The sequence below is a fragment of the Cherax quadricarinatus genome, chromosome 66 (assembly GCF_038502225.1).
Source record: "Cherax quadricarinatus isolate ZL_2023a chromosome 66, ASM3850222v1, whole genome shotgun sequence".
Taxonomy (NCBI): Eukaryota; Metazoa; Arthropoda; class Malacostraca; order Decapoda; family Parastacidae; genus Cherax; species Cherax quadricarinatus.
The window spans coordinates 4,986,642-5,004,369 of record NC_091357.1 but is presented as its reverse complement, the minus strand read 5'-3'; the positions used below and the strand labels follow the sequence as shown (position 1 = coordinate 5,004,369).

The 17,728-nt window shown below is 40.0% G+C and overlaps 1 protein-coding gene across 1 annotated transcript in view; it reads right to left on the bottom strand.

Annotated features, from left to right (window-relative positions):
- LOC128704206 (uncharacterized) overlaps positions 1–17,728 on the bottom strand; it is a 354,653-nt gene that overhangs the window by 42,039 nt on the left and 294,886 nt on the right. Inside the window, exons 27-30 of the mRNA XM_070099039.1 lie at positions 16,018–16,166; positions 12,431–12,569; positions 3,555–3,740; positions 3,156–3,289 (exon numbers count right to left, since the gene is read on the bottom strand). Coding sequence (XP_069955140.1) covers positions 3,156–3,289; positions 3,555–3,740; positions 12,431–12,569; positions 16,018–16,166 — 608 coding nt within the window. The remainder of the gene's footprint in view (positions 1–3,155; positions 3,290–3,554; positions 3,741–12,430; positions 12,570–16,017; positions 16,167–17,728) is intronic.

Sequence of the window (17,728 nt, the reverse complement as noted above, 5' to 3'; positions counted from 1 at the left end):
AACAGATGATTGCTGATGTTATGAATGAAAAGAAATTGGATGTCCCGGCCCTAAGCGAAACAAAGCTGAAGGGGGTAGGGGAGTTTCGGTGGGGGGAAATAAATGGGATTAAATCTGGAGTATCTGAGAGAGTTAGAGCAAAGGAAGGGGTAGCAGTAATGTTGAATGATCAGTTATGGAAGGAGAAAAGAGAATATGAATGTGCAAATTCAAGAATTATGTGGATTAAAGTAAAGGTTGGATGCGAGAAGTGGGTCATAATAAGCGTGTATGCACCTGGAGAAGAGAGGAATGCAGAGGAGAGAGATATTTTGGGAGATGTTAAGTGAATGTATAGGAGCCTTTGAACCAAGTGAGAGAGTAATTGTGGTAGGGGACCTGAATGCTTAAGTAGGAGAAACTTTTAGAGAGGGTGTGGTAGGTAAGTTTGGGGTGCCATGTTTAAGTGATAATGGGAGCCCTTTGACTGAACTTTGTATAGAAAGGGGTTTAGTTATAGGTAATACATATTTTAAGAAAAAGAGGATAAATAAGTATACAAGATATGATGTAGGGCGAAATGACAGTAGTTTGTTGGATTATGTATTGGTAGATAAAAGACTGTTGAGTAGACTTCAGGATGTACATGTTTATTGAGGGGCCACAGATATATCAGATCACTTTCTAGTTGTAGCTACACTGAGAGTAAAAGGTAGATGGGATACAAGGAGAATAGAAGCATCAGGGAAGAGAGAGGTGAAGGTTTATAAACTAAAAGAGGAGGCAGTTAGGGTAAGATATAAACAGCTATTGGAGGATAGATGGGCTAATGAGAGCATAGGCAATGGGGTCGAAGAGGTATGGGGTAGGTTTAAAAATGTAGTGTTGGAGTGTTCAGCAGAAGTTTGTGGTTACAGGAAAGTGGGTGCAGGAGGGAAGAGGAGCGATTGGTGGAATGATGATGTGAAGAGAGTAGTAAGGGAGAAAAAGTTAGCATATGAGAAGTTTTTACAAAGTAGAAGTGATGCAAGGAGGGAAGAGTATATGGAGAAAAAGAGAGAGGTTAAGAGAGTGGTGAAGCAATGTAAAAAGAGAGCAAATGAGAGAGTGGGTGATATGTTATCAACAAATTTTGTTGAAAACAAGAAAAAGTTTTGGAGTGAGATTAACAAGTTAAGAAAGCCTAGAGAACAAATGGATTTGTCAGTTAAAAATAGGAGAGGAGAGTTATTAAATGGAGAGTTAGAGGTATTGGGAAGATGGAGGGAATCTTTTGAGGAATTGTTAAATGTTGATGAAGATAGGGAAGCTGTGATTTTGTGTATAGGGCAAGGAGGAACAACATCTTGTAGGAGTGAGGAAGAGCCAGTTGTGAGTGTGGAGGAAGTTCGTGAGGCAGTAGGTAAAATGAAAGGGGGTAAGGCAGCCGGGATTGATGGGATAAAGATAGAAATGTTAAAAGCAGGTGGGGATATAGTTTTGGAGTGGTTGGTGCAATTATTTAATAAATGTATGGAAGAGGGTAAGGTACCTAGGGATTGGCACAGAGCATGCATAGTTCCTTTGTATAAAGGCAAAGGGGATAAAAGAGAGTGCAAAAATTATAGGGGGATAAGTCTGTTAAGTATACCTGGTAAAGCGTATGGTAGAGTTATTATTGAAAGAATTAAGAGTTAAGACGGAGAATAGGATAGCAGATGAACAAGGAGGCTTTAGGAAAGGTAGAGGGTGTGTGGACCAGGTGTTTACAGTGAAACATATAAGTGAACAGTATTTAGATAAGGCTAAAGGGGTCTTTGTGGCATTTATGGATTTGGAAAAGGCATATGACAGGGTGGATAGGGGGGCAATGTGGCAGATGTTGCAGGTGTATGGTGTAGGAGGTAGGTTACTGAAAGCAGTGAAGAGCTTTTACGAGGATAGTGAGGCTCAAGTTAGAGTATGTAGGAAAGAGGGAAATTATTTCCCAGTAAAAGTAGGCCTTAGACAAGGATGTGTGATGTCACCGTGGTTGTTTAATATATTTATAGATGGGGTTGTAAGAGAAGTAAATGCGAGGGTCTTGGCAAGAGGCGTGGAGTTAAAAGATAAAGAATCACACAAAGTGGGAGTTGTCACAGTTGCTCTTTGCTGATGACACTGTGCTCTTGGGAGATTCTGAAGAGAAGTTGCAGAGATTGGTGGATGAATTTGGTAGGGTGTGCAAAAGAAGAAAATTGAAAGTGAATACAGGAAAGAGTAAGGTTATGAGGATAACAAAAAGATTAGGTGATGAAAGATTGGATATCAGATTGGAGGGAGAGTGTATGGAGGATGTAAATGTATTCAGATATTTGGGAGTGGACGTGTCAGCAGATGGGTCTATGAAAGCTGAGGTGAATCACAGAATTGATGAGGGGAAAAGGGTGAGTGGTGCACTTAGGAGTCTGTGGAGACTAAGAACTTTGTCCTTGGAGGCAAAGAGGGGAATGTATGAGAGTATAGTTTTACCAACGCTCTTATATGGGTGTGAAGCATGGGTGATGAATGTTGCAGCGAGGAGAAGGCTGGAGGCAGTGGAGATGTCATGTCTGAGAGCAATGTGTGGTGTGAATATAATGCAGAGAATTCGTAGTTTGGAAGTTAGGAGGTGCGGGATTACCAAAACTTTTGTCCAGAGGGCTGAGGAAGGGTTATTGAGGTGGTTCGGACATGTGGAGAGAATGGAGCGAAACAGAATAACTTCAAGAGTGTATCAGTCTGTAGTGGAAGGAAGGCGGGGTAGGGGTCGGCCTAGGAAAGGTTGGAGGGAGGGGGTAAAGGAGGCTTTGTGTGCGAGGGGCTTGGACTTTCAGCAGGCATGCGTGAGCGTGTTTGATAGGAGTGAATGGAGACAAATGGTTTTTAATACTTGACGTGCTGTCGGAGTGTGAGCAAAGTAACATTTATGAAGGGGTTCAGGGAAACTGGCAGGCCGGACTTGAGTCCTGGAGATGGGAAGTACAGTGCCTGCACTCTGAAGGAGGGGTGTTAATGTTGCAGTTTAAAAACTGTAGTGTAAAGCACCCTTCTGGCAAGACAGTGATGGAGTGAATGATGGTGAAAGTTTTTCTTTTTTGGGCCACCCTGCCTTGGTGGGAATCGGCCAGTGTGATAATAATAAAAAAAATAAAATTAAAGAAGTCAACATAACACACCTTGGAAATTCACCCTTGGGGTCCAGCACATAAGCAATACCTCCAGACATGCCAGCAGCAAAGTTGCGTCCAGTTGAACCAAGAATCAGTGCACGTCCTCCTGTCATGTACTCACACCCATGGTCTCCAACTCCCTAGAGAAGTAATATACATGTACTTTAAATTTGCACCTTGAGGGATGCATAGCCTTTACTTTCTATTAAAAAAAAGACCTCATACCAGGGCAAGTTTATTTTAAACTAAATTAAAATATGAACCTAAAAATATTTTCAGAATAAAGTATGAAAATCAGAGCCAAAGTAGAATACAATAAAACAATAGTTACTTCAAAAAATTATTTCAATGTGTGTATTCATGATTTTACCCAGAGAACACAGGTATCACTCAACTCCAACTAACCTCAACAACAGCTACAGCTCCTGAATTACGAACACAGAACCTCTCTGCAGCTACTCCTCGGAAGAATGCTAATCCACTGGTAGCACCGTATAAACAAACGTTGCCCACAATGATATTCTCCTCACTTCTATATTCATCGGGTAAATTCCTCTGTGGGTAAATCACTACCTCACCTCCGGATAGTCCCTGAGAATAAAATGATTTGATATATACAAAGAAATTCAGTTACACAGTATATAAATGAAAAAGTTTCACATACAGCCTCTCCTCACTTAGCCATGTGCTCATTTACTGACGACTCGGACTTATGACGGGCTTTCTGACCAGTGTGCATACCTAAATAATGTATGTTAGAGTTGGTTTCCTCTATTCTGTATTACAATATACAATACACTACTATATAAACATTTAAAAATATACCAAAAATGTTATAAGTGGTACAAAGGTGATATTAAAACAATATCAAAGATGGCCGACAAACCCACTATTATTATAATACGTTCCTTACTTAGCAACGAATTCGTTTACCGACGTGGCCCTAGGAACAGAACTCCATTAAGTGAGAAGAGGCTGTATATATGAATGTTTTGATAGGAAAGGAAACTTTTGGCATTGTTTTGGTCTGTCCCTAATCATTATGAAGTTATCTGAAGCTTCCTCTCCTAATTTTGAGTATTTACCATGACTTATTCTTTACTCATTTTCCTTTTTACATCAACTGACTAACTAAATTCCTCACCCAGTACTCCTGCAGCTTTCTTATCTACATATTTTCTGTGACAAACACAACCACCTGGTATGTGTATAGATAAAGCATTTCCTACTGTAATTCACTCTTCATACTCCAATTTATTTTCATCTCATTGCTAATTTAATTTCTTTTCAATTTCCTACTTTTTATACACCTTCTCCAACTTCCTCGTTACTGTCTGTAGCTTCACTTATGAACCAACATAAAGTCATCTGCATCTACCAATAGTCACCATCCACTTAATATTAGTTTTGTTATTTTTGTAGGGCTAAAATATTAACCATTACACTTAAATTCAGCATAAATACATATAGTTTACATAACAATGTGTCATTTCAAATTATCAAAACCAAGTGCTAAACCACCAGGGTTACACAGTGCTGCAGGGTAAAGGTTGAAAGGTCGGTGAAGATTCCTGAAGTTCCTAAAGAGAGTATAATCAAAGTTGGTGTAATAATGTTGTTGATGTCAGAAAATCAAAGAGTGTCTGCATTAAAGGTGAGGCCATCAGCGAGGAAGAAAGTGTGGATGCTATAGCGGTTACGTAAAAGGTAAATTCTGCATGCTCGCTGATAGACTGGACAGTCAAACAAACTATGGCAAACTGAAATCACAACATAATTCACGGAGTGGAACTGGGCGCCTCTCCGTTAGATACCCATGAGTGAGACGTGTGTGCCCACTGCGAAGATGGGAAAGCGTAGTCTCTCAACCATGAAATTAATAAAGACCAAGATCATAAACTCGGCTTGATAAGAGTAATTTGCTATGAATCAATTTGGACCAACACTGTTGCCGACGGCTGTGAAGGTGGCTAGAGGCTACAGCAAAATAATCTGAGAATGGAATGCCTCTTCACAAAACTGGAAGGTCATGTACTCCTGATCATGCAGCAGTGTCTGCCTGCTCATTTTCCTGAATATCAACATGGCCAGGTGCCCGGCAGAAAATGAAATAGGGGATGAGGCAGGTTAAGTTTATGATAGCTTGCAAAGCACTAAAGGAGTTGAGAGACTACCACAAATGACGAGGTAGGCCTGGACACAATACAGTAATCGCTAGGAGAATTGCACATAGTTCAGCTGTGAAAATGTTAGCAGTGTCTAATAAATGACCTTGTACAACACTGTCTGGGAACACTGCTGCAAACCTGACACCAGAGGATTTAGAACCATCAGAGTAAACTGCAACAGCGCAAGAATGAGAAGGGAAGTGCTGAAGAAAAAGGGAGCGAGAAGCCACTGTAGGTATTTGAGCTTTAGCACACGAAAGTGGGGAAGAACAGCCATGAACTGTTGAAACCCCCCAGGGGGTAAAGAGGAAAGTTAGATGCTAGGCAAACATATAGAGGAAACTGAAGAGAAATTAAGAGTGGGTGAAGACGAGACAAGGGACGTAATAAACAGGGAGGAGGCGAATAAATAATGGCCCTCTACTAACTTCCATTACTATCCTATATGAAGGATTGTGAAGGTCATGAATGCAGACAAAATAATGAAGGCAATGGGCATCATGGCTATTGTTCAAGGATGGAATATTTGCCTCTGCGTATAGGCTCTCGAGAGGGAAGGAGTGAAAAGCACCTAGACATAAATGTTATCTCTGATGATGGATGGGAACAAATTTATAGAGTTGCAGGAGTAGCTGCAGAATATATCTGGTTGCCACAGTGTAGCTACAATAAAATTAGGGCTGAAAGCAGTCGAAGGAGAGTTCAATGATCTGCCACCACCAGAGATAAGTGAGGATTTTAAGGTGGTTCAGCTGGCTATGGCAAGTTGCTTTCGGGGTGGTAATGCAAGTTTTCCAGGACAGCCAGCAATTAAACAGAAGGCCAAGAATTCCATATCCCATTCAGGGTGCCATACATGTACAATGGAGTATCAGAAAAAACACAATGTTTGGTGAAAGTAACATGGTGCATTGTAGCACCAGAAAATTTAAACCCATGCATTGTGGCCCAATGGAAAACACAGTTGATAGCATTCTGGACTGAGACTATTGCAAGGTGACAGTCAGTGCTTGCACAGGCTATAGCAAGGTCATCAACGAAGTTATGACCAAATGTTAGATAGGAGAACAGATGCCAGATCATTTACAGCAAGTAGAAAAAGAGTGGTGCTATGGACACATCCCTGCAAGACACCTTCAGCTTGGACAAAGTTTGGGAAAGCAAATTAACCCAAACACAGAAATATCTCAGTTAAGAAGTTTTTAAGGGAAAGTGCTAGATTGCCTCAGAGGCCTAAGGAATGAGCTTGGACCAAGATGTTATATCTCCAAGTAATGTCACATGCCTTTTCAAGATTGAGTGGTTACTAGCTAAGGTATTACAAACAATTATCTAAGCGGAGTAAGGGGTCAATAGTGAAATGGCACTTATGAAAGCCAAACTGACTAGTGGAGAGACTATTCTCTCTCTAAATACAACACCAAACCTTCATTTACTACAGACATTCCATCAACTTGCAAACTGCACTGGTAAAAGCAATGCATTAATTCACAGTATATTTAATTGTAAATTTATTTCATTTCAATTCAAATCATAGTGTTACAATAAGTTACAGCAGTGTGTAGGGTAGGAACTAGGTCCTCAAGTATCTTTTATGTACAGTATGTATCAGGTGTATCTGTTCTAGAGAGTATTACCCAAGTGCTCTGAGGCAATCCCCATAGTTTACAGGTTCTGATGATTCTACATGGCCTCACTGCATTTTCCAGCTCTGCTATCTCGTTTCCCTCAAAGGTACTGAGCGCAGAACAATATTAATAGTGAAAGCTAAGGCGATTCATGAAGTACAGTACTATCACTGGTGTTGCATCTTGTTTGGAAATTTCTCATAATCCACTACTGTCTTCCTTGCATCTATGCTACATTTGCCTTATTTTTTTTCTCCAAATGACAGATCCTTTGATAATTACTGTAGTCTTAAGTCTTTTACTTGTCCCTTACACACTAAGCGGTCTGCCTGTGTTCTGTTTACTATGTGCTAAACCCAGAAGGGTCATATAGTGCCTGGGGAATGAAAATTTAACCTTCACCAGTGTCAAGGCACACCTTGAATTGGATAACTTTTTATGTATACACAAGTTACGGCAGGAAAAGAGGGACTATAAAAGTATTAATTCAAGGAATATGAGGAGTAAAATAAAGGTTGGATGTGAAAAGTGGGTTATAGTAAGCATATATGCACCTGGAGAAGAGAGAAGTGTAGAGGAGAGAGAGATTTTGGGAAAAGTTGAGTGAATGCGTGGAGTTTTGAACCAAGTGAGAGGGTAATGGTGGTTGGGGATTTCAATGCTAAAGTGGGCAAAAATGTTGTAGAGGAAGTAGTAGGTAAATTTGGGGTGTCAGGGGTAAATGAAAATGGGGAGCCTTTAACTGAGCTATGTGTAGAAAGAGGGATATGTTGTGTATCTTTATACGTATATGCTTCTAAACTGTTGTGTTCTGAACACCTCTGCAAAAACAGTGATTATGTGTGAGTGAGATGAAAGTGTTGAATGATGATTAAAGTATTTTCTTTTTGGGTCACCCTGCCTTGGTGGGAGACGGCGAACTTGTTTATATATATATATATATAAAAAATATAAATATAAAACACACCGGCCGTATCCCACCGAGGCGGGGTGGCCCAAAAGGAAAAACAAAAGTTTCTCCTTTTACATTTAGTAATATATACAGGAGAAGAGGTTACTAGCCCCTTGCTCCCGGCATTTTAGTCGCCTCTTACAACACGCATGGCTTACGGAGGAAGAATTCTGTTCCACTTCCCCATGGAGATAAGAGGAAATAAACAAGAATAAGAACTAGAAAGAAAATAGAAGAAAACCCAGAGGGGTGTGTATATATGTGCTTGTACATGTATGTGTAGTGGGACCTAAGTGTAAGTAGAAGTAGCAAGACGTACCTGAAAACTTGCATGTTCATGAGACAGAAAAAAGGACACCAGCAATCCTACCATCATGTAAAACAATTACAGGCTTTCGTTTTACACTCACTTGGTAGGACGGTAGTACCTCCCTGGGTGGTTGCTGTCTACTGACAAATAATTTCATGGCTATATGCTGCATACATTTTTAAATACATTTAATTGTAGACTATACCATTTACTAAACTTCAATTTAACTTGCTGAAATGAACTCTAGGCCCTCAAATTCACTAACTACTTAATACCTCTAACAGAATAAAAGTTTATTCTATTTGAAGCTTAAAGGTTCATTCCCTCAAAAATATGGTAAAATAGATATACTGAAGAGCATAGCATACCAATAAGGGGTTAGAAAAGGCACAAGTGCTATAACCACTTGAATTAAAAAAAAAATGGTATATTAAACACAGTACTAAAGATGTTACATGAACAGCATACAAATAAGTAAGACAAGAAAAAACTTTCAGGAAAGGCTCAAGCTAACAAAAAAAAATTATATATATATTTTTTATTTTTTTTAACTTTATGGCTGTCTCTTCTCCCACTAAGGCTGGGTGACCTAGAGAAGACGACTTCAACATTCATGCAAACACTGTCTTACCAGAAGTGAGCTGACATCACCATCAGATTATGCTGACTACAATATCCCTGTCTCTCTACAGAGTGCAGGCACTGTCCTTCCCAACTACAGGACTCTGGCTAACAGGTTTCAATGAATTCCTTCATAAAAGTTACCCTGCTCTCACTCAAACAGCATCCCCATTAAAAAAAACACTTCTATATTCACTTCTCGCACTCTAAGATTACTGGATGCCGAAGCCTCAAATTTCCTCTAATATTAAGTTAAAAGTAGAAGGGCATATAGTTTTGGAGTGGTTAGTGATTTTATTTAATACATGTATTAGGGAAAGTCCCAAGTATCATTCGTCTCCATTCACTCCTATCTAACACGCTCATGCACGCTTGCTGGAAGTCCAAGCCCCTCGCCCACAAAACCTCCTTTACCCCCTTTCCAACCCTTCCGAGGACAACCCCTACCCCTCCTTCCTTCCCCTATAGATTTATATGCTTTCCATGTCATTCTACTTTGATCCATTCTCTCTAAATGACCAAACCACCTCAACAACCCCTCTTCTGCCATCTGACTAATGCTTTTAATAACTCCACACCTTCTCCTAATTTCCACACTCTGAATTTTCTGCATAATATTTACACCACACATTGCCCTTAGACAGGACATCTCCACTGCCTCCAACCGTCTCCTCGCTGCTGCATTTACCACCCAAGCTTCACATCCATATAAGAGTGTTGGTACTACAATACTTTCATACATTCCCTTCTTTGCCTCCATAGATAACGTTTTTTGACTCCACATATACCTCAACGCACCACTCACCTTTTTTCCCTCATCAATTCTATGATTAACCTCATCCTTCATAAACCCATCCGCAGACACGTCAACTCCCAAGTATCTGAAAACATTCACTTCTTCCATACTCCTCCTCCCCAATTTGATATCCAATTTTTCTTTATCTAAATCATTTGATACTTGAATGATACTTGGGACCTGATGATCTGTTGGAGTGTGAGCAGGGTAATATTTAGTGAAGGGATTCAGGGAAAATTCGGAGTGTGGAAATTAGGAGAAGGTGTGGAGTTAATAAAAGTATTAGTCAGAGGGCAGAAGAGGGGTTGTTGAGGTGGTTTGGTCATTTAGAGAGAATGGATCAAAGTAGAATGACATGGAAAGCATATAAATCTATAGGGGAAGGAAGGCGGGGTAGGGGTCGTCCTCGAAAGGGTTGGAGAGAGGGGGTAAAGGAGGTTTTGTGGGCAAGGGGCTTGGACTTCCAGCAAGCGTGCGTGAGCGTGTTAGATAGGAGTGAATGGAGACGAATGGTACTTGGGATCTGACAATCTGTTGGAGTGTGAGCAGGGTAATATTTAGTGAAGGGATTCAGGGAAACCGGTTATTTTCATATAGTCGGACTTGAGTCCTGGAAATGGGAAGTACAATGCCTGCACTTTAAATGAGGGGTTTGGGATATTGGCAGTTTGGAGGGATATGTTGTGTATCTTTATATGTGTATGCTTCTAGACTGTTGTATTCTGAGCACCTCTGCAAAAACAGTGATAATGTGCGAGTGTGGTGAAAGTGTTGAATGATGAAAGTATTTTCTTTTTGGGGATTTTCTTTCTTTTTTTTGGGTCACCCTGCCTCGGTGGGAGACGGCCGACTTGTTGAGAGAGAGAGAGAGAGAAAAAAAAAAAAAAAAAAATAGGGAAAGTATGGATTTGTCAGTTAAAAACAGAGTAGGGTGGGTGTGGGTGTGTGTGTGGGTGTGGGTGTGTGTGTGTGTGTGTGTGTGTGTGTGTGTGTGTGTGTGTGTGTGTGGGTGGGTGTGTGGGTGTGGGTGTGGGTGGGTGTGGGTGTGGGTGTGGGTGTGGGTGTGTGTGTGTGTGTGTGTGTGTGTGTGTGTGTGTGTGTGTGTGTGTGTGTGTGTGTGTGTGTGTGTGTGTGTGTGTGTGTGTGTGTGTGTGTGTGTGTGTGTGTGTGCATGCTTGCACAGGCATGTGTAGTGTGACCTAAGTGTAAGTAGAAGCAGCAAGACGTACCCAAAATATTGCAGGTTTAGGGGAGAAAAAAAAATGACACCAGCAATCCTACCGTCACGTAAAATAATTACAGGTTTCTGTTTTACACTCACTTGGCAGGACAGTAGTACCTCCCTGGGCGGTTGATGTCTACCAACCTACTACCTAGGGTCACCATAGTTGTCTGATATATTTATAGACAGGGCTGTAGAAGTGAATGCTCAGGTGTTGGCAAGAGGTGTGGGATTAAAAGATAGAGAATTAACACAAAGTGGGAGTTGTCACAATTTTTCAGAATCGGGAGATTCTGAAAAAAAGTTGCAGAGGTTGGCTGACAAGTTTGGTAGGGTATGTAAGAAAAGGAAATTATAAGTGAACATAGGAAAGATAAAGATATTTATTTTGACAAATTACATGGTTAAGCTGCAATTTTATAACTGTAGTGTAGGCACACCTCTGGCAACAGTGATGGAGTGAATGATGATGATGATGATGATTAAAGCATTTCTTCTTTGGGTCACCCTGCTTTGGTGGGAAACAGCCAATGTGTTAATACAAAAAAAATATTCAGTACCTAATATGCCAAGTAGGTTTTCAACATGCAGTGTTGCACTAGTAAGGTGATGAGGATAACAAAAAGTATTGGTAATGAAGGACTGGATAAAAGATTGGAGGGAGAGAGTATGAAGTAGGTGAATGTGTTCAGATATCTGGAAGTGGACTTGTCAGCAGATGGGGGGTCTATGAAAGACGAGGTGAATTTTAGAACTGATGAGGGTGAGAGGAAAAAGGCGAGTGGTGCACTGAGGTGTCTGTGGAGACAGAACGTTATCCATGGAAGCAAAGAGGAGAATGTATGAGTGTATAGTTATACCAACACTTTTATATGGGTGTTAAGCATGGGTGCTGAATGTTGCAACAAGGAGAAGGCTGGAGACAGTGGAGATGTCGTGTTTGAGGGCAATGTGTTGTGTGAATATAATGCAGAGAATCCGAAGTCTGGAAATTAGGTGCGGAGGTTACTGAAAGTATTATCCAGAGGGCTGAGGAGGGGTTGTTGAGGTTGTTTGGACATTTAGAGAGGATACAATGTAATAGAATGACTTGGAAAACATATACATCTGTAGAGAAAGAAAGGCAGGGTAGGGGGGCAGCCTAGGAAAGTTGGATGAGGGGGCAAAGGAGGTTTCGTGTGCAAGGGACTTAGATTGACGTGAGAACGTCAGAGAGGAGCAAATGGAGACAAATGGTTTTAATGAAGACGTGCTGTTGCAGTGTGAGCAAGGTAACGTTTATGAAGGGATTCAGCGAAACTGGCAGGCCTGACTCGAGTCCTGGAGGAGGGAAGTACAGTGCCTGCACTCTGAAGGAGTGGTGTTGATAAGCTGCAATTTTATAACTGTAGTGTAGGCACACCTCTGGCAACAGTGATGGAGTAAATGATGATGCTGATGATGACAGCGTTTCTTCTTTGGATCACCCTACTTAAGTGGGAAACAGCCTATGTGTTAATACAAAAAAATACTCAGTACCTAATATATCAAATAGGTTTTCAACATGCAGTGTAGCACTAGTAATATTAAGTAATTAATACTAACCTTCGCAACATAGTCATTGGAGTCTCCCTCAAGAGTAACAGTGACACCATTTGCAAGGAAAGCACAGAAGCTCTGACCAGCAGATCCCGTGAGGTTGATCTGAATGCTGTTCTTTGGGAGTCCATCTTCTCCATATTTTCTGTAAACAGAATCACAAATCTGATATTTATACTTCACAAATGGGATTTGTGCCTTGCAATCCACTCAAGTAACCCACTACAAATCAATTATCACTCAAACTAATTACTATAGCCAAATTAAACTATTATAACCTTTTTTCATATCAATAAAACCACTAAAACTAATATTTCATCTTGAATACAGTATTACTGTTCACTCAACTTTTGAACACTATACCATAATGCTGATGCTCACCGATGACATTTCCTGGAACATTTTAACAGAGAACACAATCTTCACAACAGAAAAAAATACCTCTTTGACATCCCTCGTGCTCATTTGAACATCTACAGAAATGCACTACAAATTAAAGGGTAAAATGTAGAATTAGGCAAGTTGAAAATTTGTAAAATATTCAACAGACTCAAACAAAAGCTAAAACAAGTACAATGTAATTCTGTAATTTACCAAGATAAAATTTCTTTAATATACTGCTGTCTTATTAATTACACCATGTACATTTTGCTTTTCATTACTCTTACCTCAAATGTTTAATTTAATGACAATCTTTATGATTTATCACATCACATTTACTATTAAATTTTATTCCATACACATGATTTTTATCCTGCCCCTCCAAGTATTAATTTTGAGGATCTGCTCTACTTTTGGAAAAATTCATACTAAATTAAAAAAAGACTAGGTAATGAAGACAAACTAGGGAGATTTTACAGGATGCTTAAGGTAAAACTGCGCACTACTGAACACTACACAGCGTGCACGTGCACAAAACACACGTGCACACACACACACAATACTCATACAATACTCACACACACAATACTCATAAATACACACACACAGTTTTACAACAAGGTATGATAAAGCTCGTGGAGCAGGGAGATGGAGGACCTAGCAGCGGTCAGTGAAGAGGCGGGGCCAGGAGCAGAGTCTCAACCCCTGCAACCACAATTAGGCGAGTACAATTAGGCAAGTGTACACACACACACTCGCAAACACTCACATCTAGTTTTTAGTAGTCTGTAAGCATTAGGATTAGTCTGCCCTAAATGCTCATGCATGCTAGCGGCTTCCTTTGTGCTTTACAATATTTTACAATAGTATGTAAACCTACACATTTTACACTATGCAAAGAAGCACAATTTTGAATTTGAACATACTGGTGTTAATAAAATCTAAATTTAAAGCTATACATGTGGGTTGTAAATCTGTAATGAATTGAAGACTTACTAATTATGACGAGAGAGAAAACAAAAAAATATACTGCACAGTAGAGATACTCCACTGTACTGATTTTTTCACTCAGTACCATACCTTGCAATACTGTACTGCAACGTGTTCATAGTCTGTATATGAAACTTCAGTATACACACACCTCAACTACATTCCATAAATAATTTACCTAAACTATTACACTGCAGTGTTAATGTGGACAGTAACAAAACTATTATTTAAAATACAGTTTTAATGATAAACTCCCACCCTAAAAAAAAAAAAAAAGCATAATTTAAGCTGTCCGTAACTAAACATAATAAATACAGCCTTGAGTTTAAGTACCAAGTCAGGCCAGGGTTTTAAACTAAAAAAAAAAAAAACCCAAGCCCAGACAATTAAGAGGATAGCTTTCCAGGGTGCTACCCACAACCCTGACAGGAGCACCTGTGACCAAGTTGCTATAGGCAAGAAGTGTGCCCGATAGCTTTTTGCCAGAATAATACATCAGCCGTCTCCCACTGATGCAGGGTGACCCAAAAAAGAAAACCACTTTCACCATCATTCACACAATCACTGTCTTTGCAGAGGCACCCAGATACAATAGTTTACATATCACTCCAAACAGCCAATATCCCAAACTCCTCCATTAAAGAGCAGGCATTGTACTCCCCACCTCCAGGACTCAAGTCTGTTAACTGGTTTCCCTGAACCATCACAAAATATTACCCTGCTCACACTTCAACAGCTTGTTAGGTCCCAAAAATCATTCCTCTCCATTCAATCCTACCTAACACACACACACACACACACACACACACACACACACACACACATGCCTGCTTTATGTCCAAGCCCCTTTCACACAAAACCTCTTTCACCCCCTCCCTGGATCCTTTTCCTAACATGACCCGTACCCCTCCTCCCCTCCACTACAGATTTATACACCCTCCAGGTTAACCTATTATGCTCAATCCTCTCTAAATGACCAAATCACTTCAACAACTCCTCCTCAGCCCTCTGAGGAGGAGCCGTGGAATAATATTTACACCACATAGAACTGACGAGGGAAAAAAGGTGAGTGGTGCGTTGAGGTATATGTGGAGTCAAAAAACGTTATCTATGGAGGCAAAGAAGGGAATGTATGAAAGTATAGTAGTACCAACACTCTTATATGGGTGTGAAGCTTGGGTTGTGAATGCAGCAGCGAGGAGGCGGTTGGAGGCAGTGGAGATGTCCTGTCTAAGGGCAATGTGTGGTGTAAATATTATGCAGAAAATTCGGTGTGTGGAAATTAGGAGAAGTATTAGTCAGAGGGCTGAAGAGGGGTTGTTGAGGTGGTTTGGTCATTTAGAGAGAATGGATCAAAGTAGAATGACATGGAGAGCATTTAAATCTGTATGAGAAGGAAGGCAGGGTAGGGGTCGTCCTTGAAAAGGTTGGAAGGAAGGGGTAAGGGAGGTTTTGTTGGCGAGGGGCTTGGACTTCCAGCAGGCGTGCATGAGCGTGTTCGATAGGAGTGAATGAAGACGAATGGTATTTGGGACCTGACGATCTGTTGGAGTGTGAGCAGGGTAATATTTAATGAAGGGATCAGGGAAACCGGTTATTTTTATATAGCTGGACATGAGTCCTGGAAATGGGAAGTACAATGCCTGCACTCTAAAGGAGGGGTTCGGGATATTAGCAGTTTGGAGGGATATGTTGTGTATCTTTATACATATATGCTTCTAAACTGTTATGTTCTGAGCACCTCTGCAAAAACAGTGATTATATGTAAGTGAGGTGAAAGTGTTGAATGATGAAAGTATTTTGTTTTTGGGGATTTTCTTTCTTTTTGGGTCACCCTGCCTTGGTGGGAGACGGCCGACTTGTTGGAGAGAAATAAAAAAAAAAAAAAAACACATTGCCCTTAGACATGACATCTCCACTGCCTCCTTGCTGCAGCATTTACAACCCATGCCTCACACCCATGTAAAGCGTGTTGGTAGCACTATACTCTCATACATTCCCTTCTTTGCCTCCAAAGATACCTCAACCTCCAGGACTCGTGTCTGATGAGAATCAGTTTCACTGAATCCCTTCATAAATACCACCTTGTTCACATTCCAACAGCATATCAGATAATAAAAATTACTTGGCTCCACTAACACACCAACAGGCCTGTTGGATGCTTAAGGCTTTAGCACTCAAAATCTCCTTTATTTCCTCCCTTATAATACTCATCCACTTACAAGGCAATGTGATATGAGAGTGTCGAGCAAAAGGCACGAACTTCGTTGTGGATTGTTGTGTTAATTGTTACCGTGTCAAGAGAACCATTTAGTACAGGTTCTGCTTCCTTCAAAATCTGATGATCAAGATGAGATTCCAGTCCAAATTCCTGTAATAAGAAAGTAGCAGCAAGGTCAGTAACCAAAGAGAAAGGGAACATCATGAAATTAATACATTTACAAACTTGTGGTGTAGGCTAGATACTTTCAAGTCATTTACTTATATTTGCACCATTTAAATGTAGCAGTAAATTGGAGTGACCAGCTGTTCTAAATAGGACATCATAAAACAAATGATGACCACATTTGTTTTATGATGTCCTGGTTGACAGCAGGAAGACTGTATTAAAGTATGGTGTAGTTACAGGAATGCCAGCTTGAGACAAGTGTTCATTGGTCATGGTAAATGTCCTTTCATGTAGTAAAAGAAAATCTGTTTCGATTGCTAATTTAGTTTTTAACCAATCAAAGACTATATGCCCTCTTAGCAACAAGATTTGTTACTAGTGGCTTATGACTAAAACGTTCAGGACCTGTCCCTCATGAACTATAAAAACTGGGTATGGCGTAGTCTTAATACAAGGCTTACACTAGGCAACAAAAGATTAAACAGACATTTTTCAGACAACTAAGTGTTTCCTGTGACACCAGCCTTAACCCTTTGAGGGTTTTCGTCGTACTAGTACGTTTTACGCGTAGGGGTTTTTGACGTACTAGTACTCATAAATTCTAGCGGCCTCAAATCTAGTGGGAGAAAGCTGGTAGGCCTTCATATGAAAGAATGGGTCTATGTGGTCAGTGTGCACAGTCTAAAAAAAATCCTGCAGCACACAGTGCATAATGAGAAAAAAAAACTGACCATTTTTTTTTTAATAAATCAGCGACTTTGCAGTGTACTTTCGTATGGTATTTATTGTTGTATTCTAGTTTTCTTGGTCTCATTTTATAGAATGGAAGACATATTACAGAAATTGAGATGATTTTGACTGGTTTTACAAAGAAAGGTGCCTTGAAATTGAGCTCAAAGTAGCAGAAATGTTCGATTTTTACCAAACTTCAAAAGTAAACAAATCATGCCAAGCGTGCAATACACGTCAACTGGCGAGTCTAATATTCTTTCACAAGTGCACCAATAATATTTATACCATTTTTTACACTAATGCAGTAGTCTGCATAACAGTAAATCTTATATTTTTTGTGAAAATAAAAATTTAAAGTGGAAAGCAAAAGAATATAAGAGGGGACTTGAGACATGACTAATGACTAGAGGAAATGTCATTTTAGTGCCAGGAATGTCTTTCTTGTTTATTCTGGACCCTATTCCGAAATTGGCATCTTTTGAAATTTGTGTGAAATTGGCAAAATTGCTAAATTCTGACCACTGTACTGGATAGTTGAATTTCATAAATGAGTGGTTTCTTCCATCCATTCGATAGAAAAAATGGAGTTCTAGCGGAATATTCATGTTTTTTGTCGACTAGTACAGTGAAATTGGCCGAAAATGGGGCTCAAAGTGGGCAAAATCGCTGATGCGTAAACATCGCCGAGACCGCTAACTTTGCGAGAGCATAATTCCGTAAGTTTTCTATCAAATTTCAAACTTTTGGTGACTTTATGATCGGGAAAAGATTCTCTATCTTTTCATAAGAGAAAATAATTTTTTTTTTTTTTA